Raw genomic sequence first — 18,244 nt, 5'->3', positions numbered from 1 at the left:
CTGTCTCCACATCTGTAAAATGGGCATTATGCCACCTACTGTATGCCTATCATGGAGACTGAAGGATGGGAGTGTACAGAAACCACCCTGGCGGGAGCACTGGCTCATACCTATAATCCCAGCACTTTGGGAGGATGAGGTGAGTGAATCGCTTGAGCCCAGGAGTTCAAGACTAGCCTGGGCAACATGGCAAAACCTCATCTCCATCAAAAATACAAAAATTAGCCAGCATGGTGGTGCATGCCTGTAGTCTCAGCTACTGGAGAGGCTGGGGTGGGAGGATCACTTGAGCCTGGGAGGCAGAGGTTGCAGTGAGCTATGATTGTACTACTGCACTCCAGCCTGGGCAATACAGCCAGACCCTGTCTCCGATGAAGTAAAATAAAACAAATAAAATAAAATTTAAAAATAAACCACCCTGCACATGTGTGGCATGCAGTGGGTGCAGGAGGCGGGGCAGAGAAGACAACTGAGCATGGCCAGTGCTTATGCACACCTAGGCCCGGGATGTGTTGCTATCTCAGCGAGTCCCCACTCCCCTGCCTGCTGCCACCTAGGGAGAAGCTGCCTTTTCCCCCAGGGACCCCCCAGTCCCTAGTCCCCTTCTGGGCTCCCCTCCCCCCAAGCCTCACCAGCCAGTGTTCTGAACCCCAGACCCAAAAGTAGCTGGAGGCTGATGCTGTCTTCAACACAATCTTCCTGTTCACACTGGAGCTGGCTCTGTGCAATGGCATCGTGACAGGGTGGTGGCCAGAAGGCAGGGCGGGGACAGTTCTGCAGCCCTGAGGACAGGGCTGGGTGGTAGCAGGCCTCTCTTAGGCGGTCTCCCCTTGTCTCCAGAAGCTGGGAGTGCCTCGGACCTGGAAACTGCCATTCAGGGCCAGCAGCTGGAGATGTGCCACGGCTGTTCCCCTTCCCTTGGCTCAGGCAAGCCAGATGGGTTCTGGGGCTGAACCAGATTTTCCAAAGACACTGGGCTAAAACCCCAAACCTGCCCCCGCACACCTGGGTACTGCAGGCGATCCCACCAAGGGAAGTTGAGGGTAGGAGGTTGCCACTTCCAAATTGGCTCCCTCAGCACTGCCCCAGCACCACCCCACATGGGGCATGGAGCGGGAGTCACTGGGCAAGGCCCATCCTCAATGATCTGGCTCCTGACCTGGTGCCTGCACCTGGAGAACCTGGGTGCTCACTGACAGGTTGGCCCCAGGGTCTGAGTGGGGAAAGGTTCAGACAGGACACTGTGGTGTAGCAGCCTCTGCCTGCTCTTCAGAGTCACTGCTTGTCTCCATAGTGGGTTCCTTAACAAGGATTGGAAGGGGCAAGATGAGTAGGCCAGGACAGCGCGGTGCAGGGCAGAGGCTGGCAGCCAATGGGCAGCCCTGGTGCCCTGCAGTCCCAGTGCCTGATGCGGAGGCCTGGGGCTCCTCCCTGGCCAGACATCAGGTCAGCCTGACCAGCCCACTCCCTCAGTGCCCTCTCACTCCCACCCCAAACCCCGCCGCCTGGCTGGCAGAGTCGCCCTGGGGGCCCTCCCTGTACCCCAAGTGCCCGTCCTCCCCACCTTCACTCTCGAGCTTACTTGTTCCCCTTCGCCTTCTCTGGCAGCTGTTCCTCAGTTTCCCAGGGGTCCACCCTCCTCCTCAGCCAGCTGTTCCATGGTGAACACAGCCCTGCTATCTTGTCCCTTCCAGAGCTCTGATGAGCCCTCACCTGCTGGTGATGGGCGACACTCGGTCCTGAGCCCAGATGCCCACACTTTGTATGTCCACAGCTGCCTCTGCTGCGGTGTGGCCAAAGGCAACTGCCGTGTGTGTAGATGGCCTGGCAGAGCAGCCCCGTCCCCTCCTCGCACCCGGGTCCTTTGTGGTGTGGCTCTACAGCTCACCCCACGGAGAGGTGGCCTGCACCTCTCTGTGCTGGACTTGGGATCTGCTTTGGCTAACAGAAGGTGGTGAAGTCCAGGACCTAGGCTGTGAGAGGCCCTGTGACCTCCACTCTCTCAGAGCCCTGCTGCCACCATGAGGACGCACCCAGGCCAGCCTGCTGGAGGATGAGAGACCGCATGGAGCAAAGGCAAGCTGGTCCAGCTGAGGCCACCCTAGATCATCCTGCTCCCAGCAGAGTCTGCAGCCAACTCACGCCCTTTTGAGGAATAATGAAGGGCTGGCGCTGGAGAAATGAAGCTGCGCCTGGAAGGGCCAGTAGCTCTGCAGCAGCAGCTAATAACTCCATTTGCATGTCCGCACCCTACTTCTCCCCTTCATGAGGAAGCTGGGCATCAGGCTTGCCACCTCCCTCTCCCTCATCATCAAGTCCCGTGGATTCTGTACCAACGCAGTCTCTGAGGTGTATGTCTCCATTTACAGCATTCCCAGTCCCTTTCCTGCCTCAATCTTCATGGCACTACAGGGATCCCTGTTATATGAGGAATGCTTCTAGGATTTTATTTGAAACAAAAGTTCTCTTGCTCAAAGCCTAGTATATAAGTCCCACCACTAAACAGTTTCTGCCCAGCTTCCCCGATTTTTTGAGGCCTGGCTTAAATGTCACCTCCTCCTGGAAGTCCTCCTAGATTTCTTCCTGGTTCAGACAGGATGAACCTCTCCCACAGTGCATACTCTCTACTTCCTGTCTGGTCTTCCTAACTGTGGCCAAGAACCACGGTTTTGCTGTCTGTCCCACTCAAGGGTGAGCCCCTTGCGGGGCTGGGCAGTGCTGGGGTAGGGGAAAGAACATAGACATGGAGCAAGAAAGCCAGGGCATTAAGTCCTGGGACTGTCCACGCCATGCTGTGTGCTGTGGGTGAGGCAGCCAATCTGTGAAGATGGCTGGAAACAACATGGGCCTGTCGCAGGGCTGGGAGTGGAGCTGGCGCTAAGTTAATCACTGTGGAAGGAAGAATGCGACTCGTGGCAGCTATTAAGAGGAGTGCGGCCACATGCCTGGGCAAGTGGCAGGGTCCATGTTAAACTCTGGCTCACACTGCTCAAAGTGGGAAGGTGGAGCCAGTGAGAATCCTCCACGACCCCGCTCCAGCAAGCCCCCTCCCCACTGGGTATGAGCAGCTCAGCCCCCGCCAAGGAACTGTCAGCACCCAGGAGTCCTCTGTGTCCTCCCTGGGGCAGCTCCACTGGGCTGACACTGGCCGGGGACCCAGCAGGCAGGCGGGGTACAGACTGTGGTCCCCTGTCCAGGCAAAGCCAGCAGGGCATCAGGTGAGGAGGGGAGGCAGTAGGTGGGGCTGCTGGGAGAGTGATGGGAGCCTGGGGGACCTGGGCTCTGTCCGCTGGGAGGTGGGTTATGACTTCACCTCTTTCCAGGCCAGAGTTGGGAGGGATTGAGGGTACAGGGGAGAGGTCACAGAGGTTGGACCCAAAATAGGACTGAGGCAGCACTGTGTGGGTAGTGTTCATTATTTCACTCTCCTCCCAGCAGCTCTGCACAGAAGAGGCTATTATCATCTCCATCATACAGGTGGGGAAACTGCGTGCAGTGATACTGACCAACTTGCTCAAGACCACACATTAAAAACACTGCTAGGGGCCGGGCGCAGTGGCTCACGCCTGTAATCCCAGCACTTTCGGAGGATGAGGCGGGCAGATCATGAGGTCAAGAGATCGAGACCGTCCTGTCCAACATGGTGAAATCCCATCTCTACTAAAAATACAAAAATTAGCTGAGCGTGGTGGTGCACGCCTGTAGTCCCAGCTACTTGGGAGGCTGAGCCAGGAGAATCGCTTGAACCCAGGAAACAGAGGTTGCAGTGAGCCAAGATCGCACCACTGCACTCCAGCCTGGAGACAGAGTGAGACTCCGTCTCAAAAATAAATACATACATACATACATACATACATACATAAAAATACACACACTAGTAGGCGCCAGCATGGCTGCGCACATCTGTGGTCTCAGCTGCTCGGGAGGCTGAGGTGGGAGGATGATTGAGCCCAGGAGGTTAAGGCTGCAGTGAGCCATGACTGCACCCCTGCACTCTAGCTTGGGTGACAGAGCAAGACCCTGTCTCAAACAAAAACGAAAACCCCCACCACCGCTAGGGTTTGAATCCAGGCCAAAGTTGGCCCCAAATCTCCCAAAACATTGTTGTCACCAATGACTAATATTGTACCATAAGCAACTGCTTTCTTTGGATGAAATAAGGAATGTCTCTGAGCCTCAGTTTCCCCACCTGGTCGATAAAGGTACGGGCTCTTGGGTAGCTCCAGTCCATGCAGTGTCACTCTGTGTGCCCAGTGATAGTGGGGGCTTAATAAATGCTTGTGGAACAAATGAATGCATGAGTGAGAGGAGGGACTTGGGGGGAAGATGAAGGGAGCCTGGGCCTACCTCCAGACCCCGTTACCCTGCTTCAAAGCTTCCACAATTGCTTCTTGTGGCCAACAGGAGATCATGGGTCTCAGTCTCTGTTTTGAACCTCATCACCCCCAACTCATTTGGTTTTTGCTGTCATAGTAGTGCCTTTCCCCTTGTCTCTGCTCAGTGAACTCTTACTCATCCTTCAAAGGCCCAACCCCCAATGCCCCTTTCTCTCTGAGGCCTGAGATCCTCCCCGCCCCTTGGCAATGACGGTTCCACAGACAGCATTCCACATTGTAATTTACGCCTCTATCTTCGCTCACTGCTCTGGGCACTCCTCAAGCAGGTGACTGGGGAATGCCTCATTTCCATGCCCCTGGCATTGCCCAGCAGAGGTCTAGGTGGACAAAAAGATAAAGAATTGCTGGGGCAAGAGAGGAGGGAAACTGAAGAGTGAGATGGGGCCTGGGTTTGGGGAGCTGTGCCCAGGGTCCCCCTGGACTGTTTGGATGGGCTCCAATGCCCTCCTGTTCCCGGGCGGGCTCGTACCTGCATCACTGGCACACGGGTAGTGGTACGTGTGGATGCATCCTTTGTGGCAGCACCCAATGGTGGCCCCGGCTTCTTGGCAGCTGGAACACGTCTGATGAAGAGAAAGGAAAGGCAGGTGAGTCTCCAGTTGGAGCCCAGCCCTCAAGCTTTACAGGCTGGTAGGCCGAGTGCAGTGGCTCATGCCTATAATCCCAGCACTCTGGGAGGCCAAGGTGGGAGGATCGCCTGAGTCTAGGAGTTTGAGACCAGCCTGGGCAACATGGTGAAACTCTTGTCTCTGCAAAAAACAGTGAGGGGTGGTGGCGTGCGCCTGTAGTACCAGCGACTCAGGAGGATTAGGTGGGAGGATTGCTGGAGCCTGGGAGGTCAAGGCTGCAGTGAGCTGAGATTACGCCACTGCCTGTACTCCAGCCTGGGCAACAGAGTGAGACCCTGTCTCAAAAAAAAAAAAAAAAAAAAAAAAGCCTTACAGGCTGGCCGGCCAGCTGTGGCCCTCGCCTCCCGTCTCCAAAATGGTGCCTGAAAATCTCCCAGAAGGAGGTTCAGCACTGGGGTGCACATGCCCACAAGCATGGGTCATTTAGCACCCCCTGGACTGGTACATTGGGTAGGGGACTGCCTTGGTCCAGTGATGCCAGTTACCACCATGGCTGTGGCTACCAGTCAGCATCTGCTGCATGCTTTCTGCGTGCTGGGTGTGGTGTGTGTCCTTGTCCACTGGCTTCTTTTTTTTTTTGGGGGGGGGGGGGACAGTTTTGCTCTGTCGCCCAGGCTGGAGTCCAAGGGCATGGTCTCGGCTCACTGCAACCTCCGCCTCCTGTGTTTAAGTGATTCTCCTGCCTCAGCCTCCCGAGAAGCTGGGATTACAGGCATGTGCCGCCACGCCCAGCTAATTTTGTATTTTTAGTAGAGATGGAGTTTCACCGTGTTGGCCAGGCTGGTCTCAAACTCCCGACCTCAGGTGATCTGCCTGCCTAGGCCTCCCAAAGTGCTGGGATTACAGGTGTGGCCACCGCGCCCAGCCCACTGGCTCTAACAGCCCTCTGTGGGCCCCTTTCATTAATCTCACTTTACAGATGATGGTGAAACTGAGGCTTCCCATTCCAGGCAACAGTGAAGGCATCAGCATGGTTTTCTACCCTTTCTGGCAGCAGGAGCACTGAAGCTAGGCTGGGACTGTTGTACCTAGGATGAGACCTGCACCCTCCAGGGGACCGGCTCTCAGACCCGTGAGAGGAGGCGGTGACGCGGTAATCCCTTGAGATGCTGACTTCATGTAAATCTGATGCCGTCCTCCTCTAAGTCTCAAAACTGTCCTCTGCTGAGCTTGGGGCCTGACCCACACCTGGACCAGCTGCTTGGAGTGGACGTGGCCAGGACAGGACAGTCACACCAAGAAGGCCCTTGGAAGAGTGAAGCAAACCTGAGGCTGGGGAGGGAGAAGTCACCAGGTGCCAGAGCCACAGCGCCACCATGCTGGGGGCAGGCGGTGAGGTAGAGAAGCCAGCAGAAGGGCGGCGGCCTGTGCCCAGGTGCAAAGCCAGTGAAACAAATGACAATAGCTTCCTATGTGCCAGGCATGGCTGGACGTCTCATGCCCACAGCAACCTTGTGATGGGATTACTGTTATTTTACCCAGGTTACCAATGACAGCAGAGGCTGAGTAACCTGCCGGAGGGCTCCAGGCTGGCCTCTGACCCCCACAGCTGGCTCCAGGCTGGAGCAGGGGCCCACAGGACCCCACATGCTCAGGGTGGGCGCTGCATCCCCCCCCACAGCAGCTGAGAACTGTCAGAACACTCCCCTCCCCGCTGCCCACACTGGGAGTGGGGTCTGGGGTTTGTTCTAGAATTTCAGGTTTTCAGTTCAGGGTTGAGGCCTTCTTCCTGCCTGGTCTGGGATGGCCTCCTGGGGATCTGGGGTCCCACGTCCCCAGCTGCTGACCCAAAAGGGATGATGAAACAAGCCGGCCGCTGTCTGTGAGTGGCCCTCAGGTCTGGATGTTTAAGGTTTATGGGGGTCCTCTGGCTGAAGGCTTCTCTCCACTTACTGCATGGAGGCCCCAACCACCCTCAGGCAGGCATTTGAATAGCATTTTAGATGTGAAGAAACTGAGATGCAGAGAATGAGGCCTCAGGCCCTTCTGACTCCAGCTACCCAAGAGGAGGGCAGGGGCTGCAGCATGTAAACCCTGCCACAGGTGGGGCCTCTGCAGACACCACCCAGCCCCCAAACGATGCCCGGAGCCTGCTACAGGTTCCTCTCACCCCAAGCACTCCATGGCCAGGCCCCATCTGGATAGGAGGTAGGGGTCTACGGTGGTTTTGGGGGAGGGGCAGGCAGGGCTCAGCGACAGCAGGCGGGGGCAGCTCCCAGAAAGGGCCATCGAGGAAAAAGGCTATTGATGAGGCCTCGACGAGGGCTGGCTCAGAGGTTCTGCCCTCCAGAGCACAAAAGTGAGGTCAAGGTACCAAGGGGTGTGGCAGTGCTGGGGCCGGGCACGCAGCTGCACCCCAAACCCCTTCCACATACCAGACAGGTCCCACGTGATCCACAGAACCCCACGATCCTGCTAACATGGTTTGACATTGTGAGGTTCTCAGAGGATGCGTGACTCGCCTGGAACTATGGAACCAGCCCTCAGCAGAGCTGAGATTTGAATCGGGGTCCAAGGAGCGTGGTGCCCCCAAGCCACTGAGGCAGGAAGGGGTGGTGAGCCAAAAGTGACCCTGGGAAGCCCCCAATCCTGCCCATTCTTCCAGGATGTCCCATCTCTCTGGCAGGGTGTTCCTGGTTCCGACCTTCCCGGGGCAGCCCCAGGCATGCAGGCTGTCAGGCCATTTCTGGAGCATGGCGCAATGGACAGGCATGGGCTGGGCTGGCGAGTTCCAGCCCCCGTGTGGCACAGGGAAGCTAGCGCCTCTCCAACACACACTGTCTCCTCAGTCCAGCAGGACTTTGTGTGTGCACGGGCGGTAAGACACCCACGCACCGGGGACAGGATGGGGTGGTCGGTCTCAGGGCTGACCCCTCCTCCCTTCGGCCAGCCAGTGCTGGCTGCAGGGAATGTGGAGACGACCCGATCCCAGCCTGGTGGGACGTGGGTGTCAGGGAGCATGAAGGCAGCTCGTGGTGAGGCTGCTTGACCAAGGACGCCGTGGGGACAAGGCTTTCAGGAATGGGGCTGTGAAGCTGGGGAGGTGGCAGCCAGCTGGGGCTGGTGATCTGAGGGTCATTTTTTGATGACGGCAGAGACTTGAACCTGTTTCAAGGCGCTGGGAAGGAACCAGTAATGAATGAATGAATGAGAGAGAGAGAGAGAGAGAGGCAAAACATCACTGTAACTGGGAAGGGGAGAGGGAAGAGGCCCAAGGCCACCATCTGCTGGGCAAGCAAGGCCTGTGGCACCAGGAAGCTGCAGGTGTCCTGTCGGGGCGAGCCTTCCTCTGAGGTGGAGGGTGGAGTGAGGTGGGCAGGGCGTCTGGGTGTGGAGAAGGTCTCTAGCCATCCCCATGGGCAGTGGGAAGCAGGTGCTCAAGACACACTAGGAGGCGTGGGCGGCAAACACCGTGGGCCCCACTGGGACCTTGGTTTGGCCAGGCAACGTTACGGCAACTGTTAGGAGCAGGGGTTGCTCAGAGGGGCTGCAGGGGTGTACTGCGAGGAGCAGTTGGGCAGCACTGCGATGGGGGAGGAGGCTGGGCAGGTGGAGGGGTGAAGCCACCCGCTGCGGCCACTCTGCCAGGTCACTGAATCACTCAGATGCAGGCAATGTTTGTCCCAAGCCTCTGGCTCCCCTGTGACCTCAGCTGCACATAGCGGGCTGAAGGAAGGAGCGGAAGGGACGGGACTCAGGGCAAGGGCCACTCAGAGAAGGCTGCAGGCGTCCCCACTGAGAGCCACCACACAGCGCCGGGAGCGTCACTCCATGGAAGTCTGGATGAGGCAGTGGAGTCCGTGCTGAATGTGGGGCAGGAGCATGGCCCCCGGGGAGAGGTGGATCCCACCGCCCCCACTGGCTCCTCCCTCAGAAGGGCACAGAGGTACCGTATGGTACTGGGGAAGTGGTGACACCACTAAGAACATCAGCCCGCTGTCACCAGAGCCACCAGGCCCCTCTGCACCTACTGTCACAGGGCTGCTGTGCTCGGTGGGCTCAGAGGTGCCTTCCTTTAACCCTCCCGACCCTCCTCCATGGGCACCCTCACACCCATGTTAGGGGCGAGGGGGACGGAGGCACAGAGAGGGCAGGTCACAGCCCCAAAGGTGCATGGCGGCGCAGCCCCAGAGTTCCCTCTCTCACGTTGGCGCTCAGTGACTACGGCTTCCAAAGCTGGTCTCAGAGCCATGGCAAGAGGGTCCGGGTCTGCCCCGCTCTGCCTGTTGTGACTGTGTGACCCCACGGACTGTCCTGCAGAGGGAGGAACCCCGTGACTGGGTCCACGCACCAAGCCTGTGTCGCTGGGGAGGGTCTTCCCCTGAGCCCCCAGCTCCATCCCAGAGGCAACGGAGACAGGAACAGAGGCTGGGCAACTTGCTCTTGCACCGCCCAGGGCTGTCCTGACGTTCAATCTTGGGAGTCCTCGTGTTCTCTGGGCCTCGGCATCTCCGGTGACAGCATGGGGAGGGGCCCAATGGACTCTGGGTGGGGCTGGAGCCTGAAGATGCCAGGTGAGTGGGAGAGTGGCGGTGGCTGGGCATAGGGGCCCCAGCGGGAAGTCTCCCGGGACAGGATAGGCGAGTGTGACCTGCCTTAGCCAGACGGGTGCCTCCACTTCCCCCACACACCCCGGAGAGGCTCAGGACTCTGCAGATCATCCCAAGACAGCAGACACATTTGGCCCACAGTGTAGCACTAGAGAGACAAGGGGCTCCCCCAACTGCCTGTCTGCCTGCCTGTCCTTTGGAACCCCACACTCCCCACCCTGGCTGGGCTGGCCTCTTACCATGTCCACGGCCACCTTCATGGCCTCCTGCAGCCCAAAGAGCTTCCCAGCCACCAGGTAGACGCCGCCGGTCCACACGGCACAGGCCTCGTGCACCCAGTGCTCCTGCGCCTCCCCGCCGGGCTCTGCCGGGGCCTCCTTGCTGCACTCGTGTTTGCGGCCCTTGTCAGCTGGGGCTGCCTCCTCGCCCCCATCCTCCCGGCCATCACAGCAGTAGCAACTCTGCAGCCTCCGGGACAGGCCCCGGGCACTGGTGCGCAGTGGGCCCTGCTTGGCCGGGTCGGCTGGGCCGTCAGGCCTGGGGGGCTTCCCGGCAGCGGTGGTAGCTGCGCACTCGGGACCTTTGAGTGTTCTCTCAAGTGGCAGCGAGGCCTCCTCACAGGTGCCTTCTGGCCGCACCTTCTCCTTGAGTTTTGGCTTCTTTTTGGGGAGGCAGTGTTCAGGGTAGTAGGGCCCACAGAGGTCCCCAAGGTCCTTGAAGTTGGCCGGGTTTTGGCAGAGGCAGCAAACAAGGCAAGAGGTACTCAGGGCCTTGGAAACCACAGGCCCCAAGTGCATCGTGGAGGAGAGGGGCAGGGAGGGCCGTGGCTGCAGGATGGAGCCTCCAGGGAGCGTGGCCAGGGAGGCCCCGGCTGCATCCAAGGAGAAGGAGGATGAGGATGAGGAAGAGGAGGCAGAAGAGGAAGGCTTCCTGTGGGGCTTGGGCGCATCTCCAGGGGAGTTGACAACAGTGCATATGGTGGTGAAGGCGTCTCGCTTCTCCACCCGCACGAAGGGTGAGAAGGCGGGGGTCCGGCTGTCTGACCTCAGCCGCTTGCAAGAGGAAATGTACTTGAGGCGGATTTCAGGCTCTGCGGGATCCAGGGGCAGCACCTGCTGCTGCCGTCGTCGCTTGGCACGCCCCTTACAGGGTGAAGAGGTGGTGTTCTTGGCCCGGCCCCGGGTGAGGCGCTTCCGCTTGGAATAGCTGCTGTAGTTGGTGTGGCCTGGCTGTTTCTGTGCCCTTGTCTGGGGCTGGCAGGGCCGGCCCTCGGGGGGCTGGGAGGCCATGCCCAGCTCCTCCATCTTTGGCTTCTTGCCTCCTCCACCAGAGTTGTCCTCGCTGGCCCCTTGTGTGCCACTGGCCCTGTCTCGGGGAGTCAGGAGCAGAGTCGGGCCAAGATAGGGCCGCTTCTCCAGTGGGCCTTTGGAGAGTCCAAGGGCCCCTGCCCGGCCTTTTCGGCTCCTCTTCTTAGGCGCCAGGGCAGTCCCCCCGGGCTGCAGGGCCTCTGGGGATGTGAAGGCCTCAGTTTTGAAACAGTCAGTCGAAGACAGTTTCTTACTATTCATGAGTTTGCCTTTTAAGGATCTGTTGGTTGGATTTCTGCATAACAGATCGGCCCCAGAAGAAGCTGGGAGCTTCTGCCCGGTGCCCACATTTACCAGGCCTTCTTCCACCCCCACTGGGCTGCCCCCAGCACCCTTGAGCCCTCGGTCTTTCTCGGGAAGGGATGGGCTCAGAGGATTACCAGGAGAGACCCCTGGCGCTTTACATACGAACTTCTTGAGGCTGGGCGAGGTGATCTTCTGCACAATGGCTTCCAGCTTCAGGCCCCGGCCCTTCCGGGGCGGCAGCACCTTGGTCTTCATGGCCCCCTGGAAGGCCGCCCGAGAGGCAAGCTTGAGGCAGGCGTCGGGGGTCTCCGGGGGTGGGGGTTTTGTGGCGGGCTCACCATTGCCCTTGGTGGGCTTGGCTTTCTTGGGAGAAGACATCCTCTTGAAGAGGGTGGGGGAACCCTCAGGCCTCTCCTCCTTCCCATCTCCCCCATTGCCACTGGCATTGCTGCTGCTGCTACTGCGGCTCCGCAAGACCAGGTTCCGCTTCTTGGTGGGGACCGGCGCCATGAAGGCTGACTTCCTTTTGAGTGCATGGAGGGGCCGGTCAGAGAGCTTGCTGCCTGCACCAGGTTTGGGGACCCTTGCCCGCTGGCTCACCCTGCCCTCCTTCTGGGGGCTGCCGGAGACCTTGAATGTGGTGGGCAAGTGGCTGTTGTCAAGGAGCTTCTTGGTGGCACGGCAGTTGGGGAGCCGGCCCTCAGAGGGCCTCCGCCGCTTGGAGTGGAAGACCTCCTGGGTTTTGGTGCGCGACCGAAGGATCATGGAGCGCTGGTCCTTGCCAGGCGTGCTGGGCGAGTCCGTCTCCTTGGTCTTGGAGCCCATTGGGCTGCTGTCGGAGGCCACAGGCAGGGCGGCTGGGTTGCTGGGACTGGAGGCGGCCTTGGGTGAGGGCTTCCCCACTCGCTTGCCCGACTTAAAGGCGGCTCGCTGCTTGCCCCCCAGTTTGTCTGGGGGTGCAGGGGTGGTGGTCAGGCCTGGAGGCCCGGGTGTGCGGGGCTCACTCAGGGCCGTGAGAGAACGGGTACACATCCTGGGGAGCCCTTCCGAGGCCCCCCGGCCTGGGGCTCCGGCCCCTTCCATCTGTCCCTGTGGGGGCCCCGTGCAGGATTCAGGGAGCAAGAGGTCTTTGGGCAGCGCTGGTGCCCTGCATGGGGAGTCCTCGGCCTCGGGGAGCCCCCGGTGCACCCGACGGCTCCGTAAGCTTTTGCCCCGTGGCACAGGCTCTTTCTTCGCAATGGGTGCCTCGGGCACAGCAGGCTTGTTGGGCTTCTGGGCCAGAGAGGCGTCCGAGGTGGTGGAATCCCCTGGAGCTCGCTCCCCATCGGGCCCCTCTTCACCTGGCTTCATGTGGGACAGAGAGGACTCAAACCAGCTCTGGACCTTTGACTCGGTGCCCACGGTCGGGCCCAGCAGGATGACGGACTCCCCTGAGAGGTGGCACGGAGAGCCCCAGCCAGCCTTGGAGTCCAGCACCTCCTCCACCTCCTCCTTGGTGCAGATGAGTGGGGCCTTGGGTGACAGCGGGTCCTGCATGCCGGGCCTCTGCTCTGGGCTGCCCAGGAGCTCACACAGGGAGGAGTACTCCTCCTCAGCTTCCAGGTCCTCCTTCCTGCTGGTGGGCGGCAGCAGTGGGAGGTCCCCAAAGTCGGCGGTAGAACAGCAGTGCCGGCTGTCCTCCAGCCACCGGTCAGCCTTGGCCACCTCGGGGCACTGCAGCAGCCCATCTGCCTCCTCCTTCACCCCGCCCGCCTCCTCCTGCTTGAAGTCCCCGGGCAACGAGGCCACCTTCTCCCCAGGGGGGTCCTCCTCCTGGAAGCCCAGGCAGGCCGAAGCCTCATGGGTCTCCCCTTTGCTGACGCCATCTGAGGCCTTCCCACCTTGCTCCAGGCCCTTGGTGAGCTCGCCAGGGTGCAATCCCCACCTGGGACAAGCATCCCCCAGGTTTTCCTCTGGCCAGGCAAAGGGGTTGGCACTGTCCGCTGAGCTGGCAGCGGTCGTGTCCGGGAAACAGTCAAAAGCTGCTGTGGTAGGGTCTGGAGCAGGAACCCCAAGGGTGGGCTTGGTGCCAAAGGAGAGAGGACCAGTTGTCTTTTTGGGGTCAGGGGTAGCGAAGGCCACAGAAGGGTCTTCAAACAGCCCTGGGCTGAAGTCCTTGGCATTGCCGCCCTTGTCCAGCTGCAAGGAGTCAGGCAGGGCCTCTGGCTCCCCAGGCCGGGGCCACGCACTCTTGGCCACAGGGTCCAGGCAGGCGCTGTGGTTCTCCAGCGAGAAGGGTGGCTTGCTGCTGTCCTTGGCTAGGCCGGGTGCTTCAGCCCAAGCTTTGTCGGCCTTCTCACCGATGGCTTCCTGCAGCCCCAGGATCTCGGAGGCCAGGTCCTCCTGTGCCAGGGCGCTGAGCAGCAGCCGCGGACAGTCCCGCTCACCCGCCACGAACTTCGAGAAGCTGTCGAGTGGGAGACTGCTGTGCAGGCTCTGGAAAGAGTCGTCAGATTTGGTGGACATGTCATCAGGAGAGGTCACGGAACAGGTGGACACGGATTCGGGCTTCGCCTTCGAGTTGCTGTTGACCCTGGCAGGGCTGCCACGGGCCTGGTTGCAGTAGAGAAAGCTGCGCTCCAGTGGGTCCTCGGAGCCGCTCAGGTAGTCGGCCTCCTGTGGCTCTGCATGCGTGGACTGTGGCGTGCTGCTCAGTGGCTCTGACAGCGGTGTGCCTGCGGGCTCGGCCGAGTAGCCACTGCCTTCGGGGCTGCAGTGCTGGCTTTTGTGCTGCTCCGGGGTCCTGGACACGAGATTCTTGACGCCTTTCTTTTGCGGCACGGCAGCCTTGGAGAGTAGCAGCTGCTGGACGGTGTTGGAGATGTTCTCCACCTGCGAGGTCAGCGCCGTGAGGCTCTGCAGGCTGAGATCCGACAACAGGTTCTCGGGGAGCTTGTCCTTCTGAAGGGGCTTGCAGTTGCCAGCCTGGGTGTCTGCGGAGCTGGTGGCATCCGTTGGGGAGGGATTGAGCAGGGGCATGAAGTGGCTGTGGTCAGTGATCCCCGCAGGGAAGGCCCCAGTGCTAAGCGGCTGCTGGCTGTAGGGAAAGTTCTCCAGGTTTGGCATCAGTGGCGACGGCGTGGAGCTGTAGGAAGGCGAGCGGCCCACGGAGCGGGCGGGTGAGTGGCTGGAGCTGGGGCTGAAGGTCTGGTAGTACTGCTCTGGGGTCCGGACAGCTGCGTCCGGCTGGCAGTAGCCCTGGCCTTGCTGCCCGTAGTGCTGATACTTGGCAAGGTTTTGGTAATGGAGGGTTTCCTGGGCATGGTGCCGGCTCTGAAGGGCTTGCTGCTGCTGCTGCTGCTGTTGCTGCTGCTGCTGCTGGTGGTCATAGCTAAGGCGGCCTGACTGATAGGCGTGAAGATTCTGGACCCGCTGCCCCGGGGCCAGGCTGGAGCTGGCGGTCAGTGACCTGTCATGGGGCTGGGCAGTCGGCGCCGTGCAACTCTTATAGGAGTGGGCACCCTGCCCACCGCCCTGGACAGAGGAGGAGTAAGTGGAGGAGGTAGGGAAGGACTGGGAATGCTGAGGAAAGTGGGTACTCTGGGGGAAGGGCAGAGGGGAGGCAATGTCGTTCTGCAGCTTCTGCCTTTGGAGCTTGGGGTATGCCAGGGGCTGCTGGGGTGGCGGTGGCTGCTGGACGTGCAGGGAGTGAGTCCGAAAGGGCACCTGGGCGCCCTGCTCTGCATACTGCCTGCTGGAGGGCACTGCTGTCTTTTTCATCAAGTTCTCATCATACTTTGTCACCCCCGCTGGTAGGGGCTGCGGCTGTGGGGGTGGTGGCTGTGGGGCACCCCAAGCCTGCAGGCTCTCCTCACCAGCATAGCGGCCCGGGTAGGGGCTGCTGTCCTGGACGCCATAGCCAGGGAAAGCCGGCCTCCCCTGCAGGGCCTGCTGCGTGGGCAGGGCCTTGCTGCCTCGGTGGTACTTGTCGGCGGCCACTGCAGCCGCTGTGCCAGAGGGCGTGCCAGCGCCACCCTCATAGCTTGGGTAAGGCTGCGGGTTATAATATTCCTTGGCGAGTAGCCGCTGCCGGTCACAGCTTAGCCCGGCCTGACTCGGCTGCCTGTAATTCTCCAGGCGTGATGTTTCCTGCGAGGTCTGCTGGTAGTTCTGTTGTTTGCCATGGAAACCACACCTTTCTCGAAAAGACTGCATGACTCGGGCTGGTTATCTGTGAAAAGAAAAAGGGAGGGAGGGAGGGAGGGAGAGAGGGAGGACGGGCAGGGAGGAGGCAGAGGATGAGCGATTCAGATGGGCCACTTCCTTTTGCCTCAGAAAGCACCCTCCCACCCACCTCCCCACCCTGCCTGCTCCCCCACGCAGCTCTTAATATTCCCCCCTTCGCCTGAGCCTCCCTACCAGCTGTGCGCATATTGACAACTTCTGTGTCAGGGAGGTGTGCTCTGTAATTCCCGCTCCCACATTGCCTGCAGCTGAGACTTGCCAAGGACAGCCACCGACACGGGAGGCGAAACCGGCTGCCCAGCGCCAGGTCACTGGGGAGCTACCCACACCCTCACCGCCAGCTCCTCCCCACTGTCCCCCACCCACCACTCCCAGCCCTTCCTGACAGCTCAAAAGCATTTAGCAGAGCAATTCCCGCTCCCTCGTCCCCTGGGGCCTGCTGGATCCTGTAATCTAGTCCCTTCGTGGCCATGTTCAAGCATGACCCAGCCATGCTGGGGACTGAGGAGGGTCTGCTCCTGTCCCAGGGAGGCCGCTTGAGCGCACACACATGCGTGCACACAGGCATATGTATGCTCATACACACACGCACACGCATGCACACACACACACCTCCTCTATCACTGCCACGCCATCTGGAATCTGTCTGTTCCTTCTAGCAGACGTCGATTAGGGGCTGCCAAGCCACTGTAGACATAAAACGTCCCCTCCTCTGACTCCCAGGAACGCAAGACGGCAGCACCTGCCTCCTGTTTTTGATATCATAGGTGCATAAACAGATTACGTGGCCCAGAGTGAGGGAGTGCATACTAATGGGGCTAGAGATGCAGTCCACGGCCACGGCCACGGAAGGGCACAGCCCAGCCCCACCCGCATGGGGCGACACAGCCCTGTCCCTCCTGGCCAGCCCCTCCCCACCTCCGCAGGTGGGGGCTGGGGCAGGCAACACCCAAGAGCCCGTCTGGTTATGATTTGAGGGGCTGGGGCTCAGGTGGGGGTCTAACCTGCCCCTGCCCGCAGAGCAGAATCCTGGGTCAGGAAAGGACCCGGGGTGGGAGCCTCTCAGAGCAGAGCATCTGCCGGCCTGGCATCCAGGGTAAAGGTTCTCCCAGCTGACTTGCTGGCCGGGCCACCCCAGAAGACCCCTCAAAGAGGGATGGAAGAAAGAGGAATGCCCAGGTTTTGGAGGAAGTACATGGAGGGGCTGGCCATCGGCCGAGTCCCAGAGGGTTTGGGATTTACCCAGAACCACGCTGGCACGCTGGCCCGGAGGCAGGAAGAAGGGGCTCAGCTCGGCCTGTGTGGCCCAGAAGGGGATAGGGGACTTTCCAGTGCTGGTTCCCAAATGCTCCAAAAGGAAGGGGTGGCTTGCCTCAGGCTACAAAGATTCCAGGTTGTTGAAGGGGTCAGGAAGGGACAAAGAGAGGGAGAGAGGGGCACACAGGGTCAGGCGGGGGGAAACAGGGAAGAGGCAGAAAGGTGGGGAGTGGGGGAGAACGGGGGGGCTCCTCCATTCACCCTTCTTCCTTGGCCCAGACCCCACCAGAAGTACCTTCCTCATTCAGTGTCTGCAGACGGATGCAGGGAAGGGGACAGAGGGCTTCCATCTGCCTGAGAGCAGGGCAAGCCCAGGGCAGCCAGATGGCCCCCAGAGGCCCATCAGCCCAGTCCTGGTACCACTTCTGCTTTCTGGAGTCGGCTTGCCCTGGCCCACGAATGCAAGAGACCCAGCCTAGTGTGGGGGCCAGCCACTTTCCCATGAGGTGAGCCCCTGCCTACCAGTTCATCAAAGTCGCTTTCCCTCTGTTCCAGCTCCTCTCCCTGGATTTGTGGCAGGCATCCCTAACAAGCCGCGTGCCCGCCCTTCTGACCCACTTCAATCCTAACCCTGGTGGCTCAGATAAAACATTACAGGAGGTTCCTGCCGAGACGCGCCAACCCAGAGGAGCTGGGGACGGCACTTGGTTCTGGTCTGGCAGCTCCCTGCCAGGTGGGCAGCCTCACGCTCCTGCCCTGGCCAGACTGCCACAGGGCAGCCGAGGCAAGCGTGTGCCCAGGCCGAGGGCACGGCGCCCACTCCCTGCCCTCCCCTGGCACATGTTTATGAGCCCAGAATGTGCAAACCCAGGACCACTCTGAAGGCTGCGCCTCGTATATCTGCACAAATTACATTTCGGCTTTTATTAGTCCCAGATCACTCTCATTTCCTGCTGAGTGTCCTGTGGATATCATTAACATTTCTACGGCTTTATTTTTTATTTTTTTTTTCACATTCTCCAAAATGCATTACCAGAAACATTATTTAAAGAGAGACAGAGACAGTGAGGGGGTGCTATTACCAGTATCCCCTCCCTGCCTGTCCGTCTGCATCCCTCCCTCCATGTTTAATCGGTCCAGCTGCTGCGTCTTTTAATTTAGCCAAGCTGTATTACAGGCAGGTTTCCCAATACACACGAGCAGCTGGATGCGGTGAAAGCATCTATCGCTAAGAAAAGACAGTTCAATTAAAACACAAGAAGCCCAGTGCTGATGGAGAACGCAGGCAAAAATGCTCACCCCAACACCACTCTGGAATCCAAGGCAAAGGGAGGGATGGGAACAAAGGCACAGGCCGCCTCTCAGTGCCAGCCGGGTCCCACCGCCAGCTCTGCTGGGAGAAAATGGGGCACCGCCTCTTTAAGGGCTGCCTCAGGCCTGCTATGGGCTCTGTTGTTATTAATTATTATGATTATGATTACTTTTCAAGAGCACTAGGGCAGGACACAGAGGGGAAGAGAGGCAGGCAGCAGGGCTGGGCTGGGTTGGGCTGGGCTGGGTGGGGCTTAGGAGAG

General features: G+C 59.9%; 1 protein-coding gene across 5 annotated transcripts in view; it reads right to left on the bottom strand.

Moving 5' to 3' along the window:
• Nucleotides 1-18,244, bottom strand: part of RAI1 (retinoic acid induced 1) — a 131,435-nt gene that overhangs the window by 2,890 nt on the left and 110,301 nt on the right. For 3 of the 5 annotated variants that reach the window (XR_002726278.1, XR_002726279.1, XM_023191758.1), the window contains exons 3-4: nucleotides 9,816-15,399; nucleotides 4,867-4,960 (exon numbers count right to left, since the gene is read on the bottom strand). Coding sequence is in view for 3 of the 5 variants with exons in the window: in XM_023191758.1 (XP_023047526.1) it covers nucleotides 4,867-4,960; nucleotides 9,816-15,383 (5,662 nt within the window). In the remaining 2 variants the exon portion in view is untranslated. Of the gene's footprint in view, nucleotides 1-3,797; nucleotides 4,961-9,815; nucleotides 15,400-18,244 lie in introns of those variants that run through there. The other 2 variants (XM_026448089.1, XM_026448090.1) reach the window with 1 other exon arrangement.

This window comes from Piliocolobus tephrosceles, chromosome 16 (genome assembly GCF_002776525.5).
Source record: "Piliocolobus tephrosceles isolate RC106 chromosome 16, ASM277652v3, whole genome shotgun sequence".
Lineage (NCBI taxonomy): Eukaryota > Metazoa > Chordata > Mammalia > Primates > Cercopithecidae > Piliocolobus > Piliocolobus tephrosceles.
The sequence above is the reverse complement of the archived record's forward strand: the minus strand, read 5'-3'. Positions and strand labels throughout refer to the sequence as shown.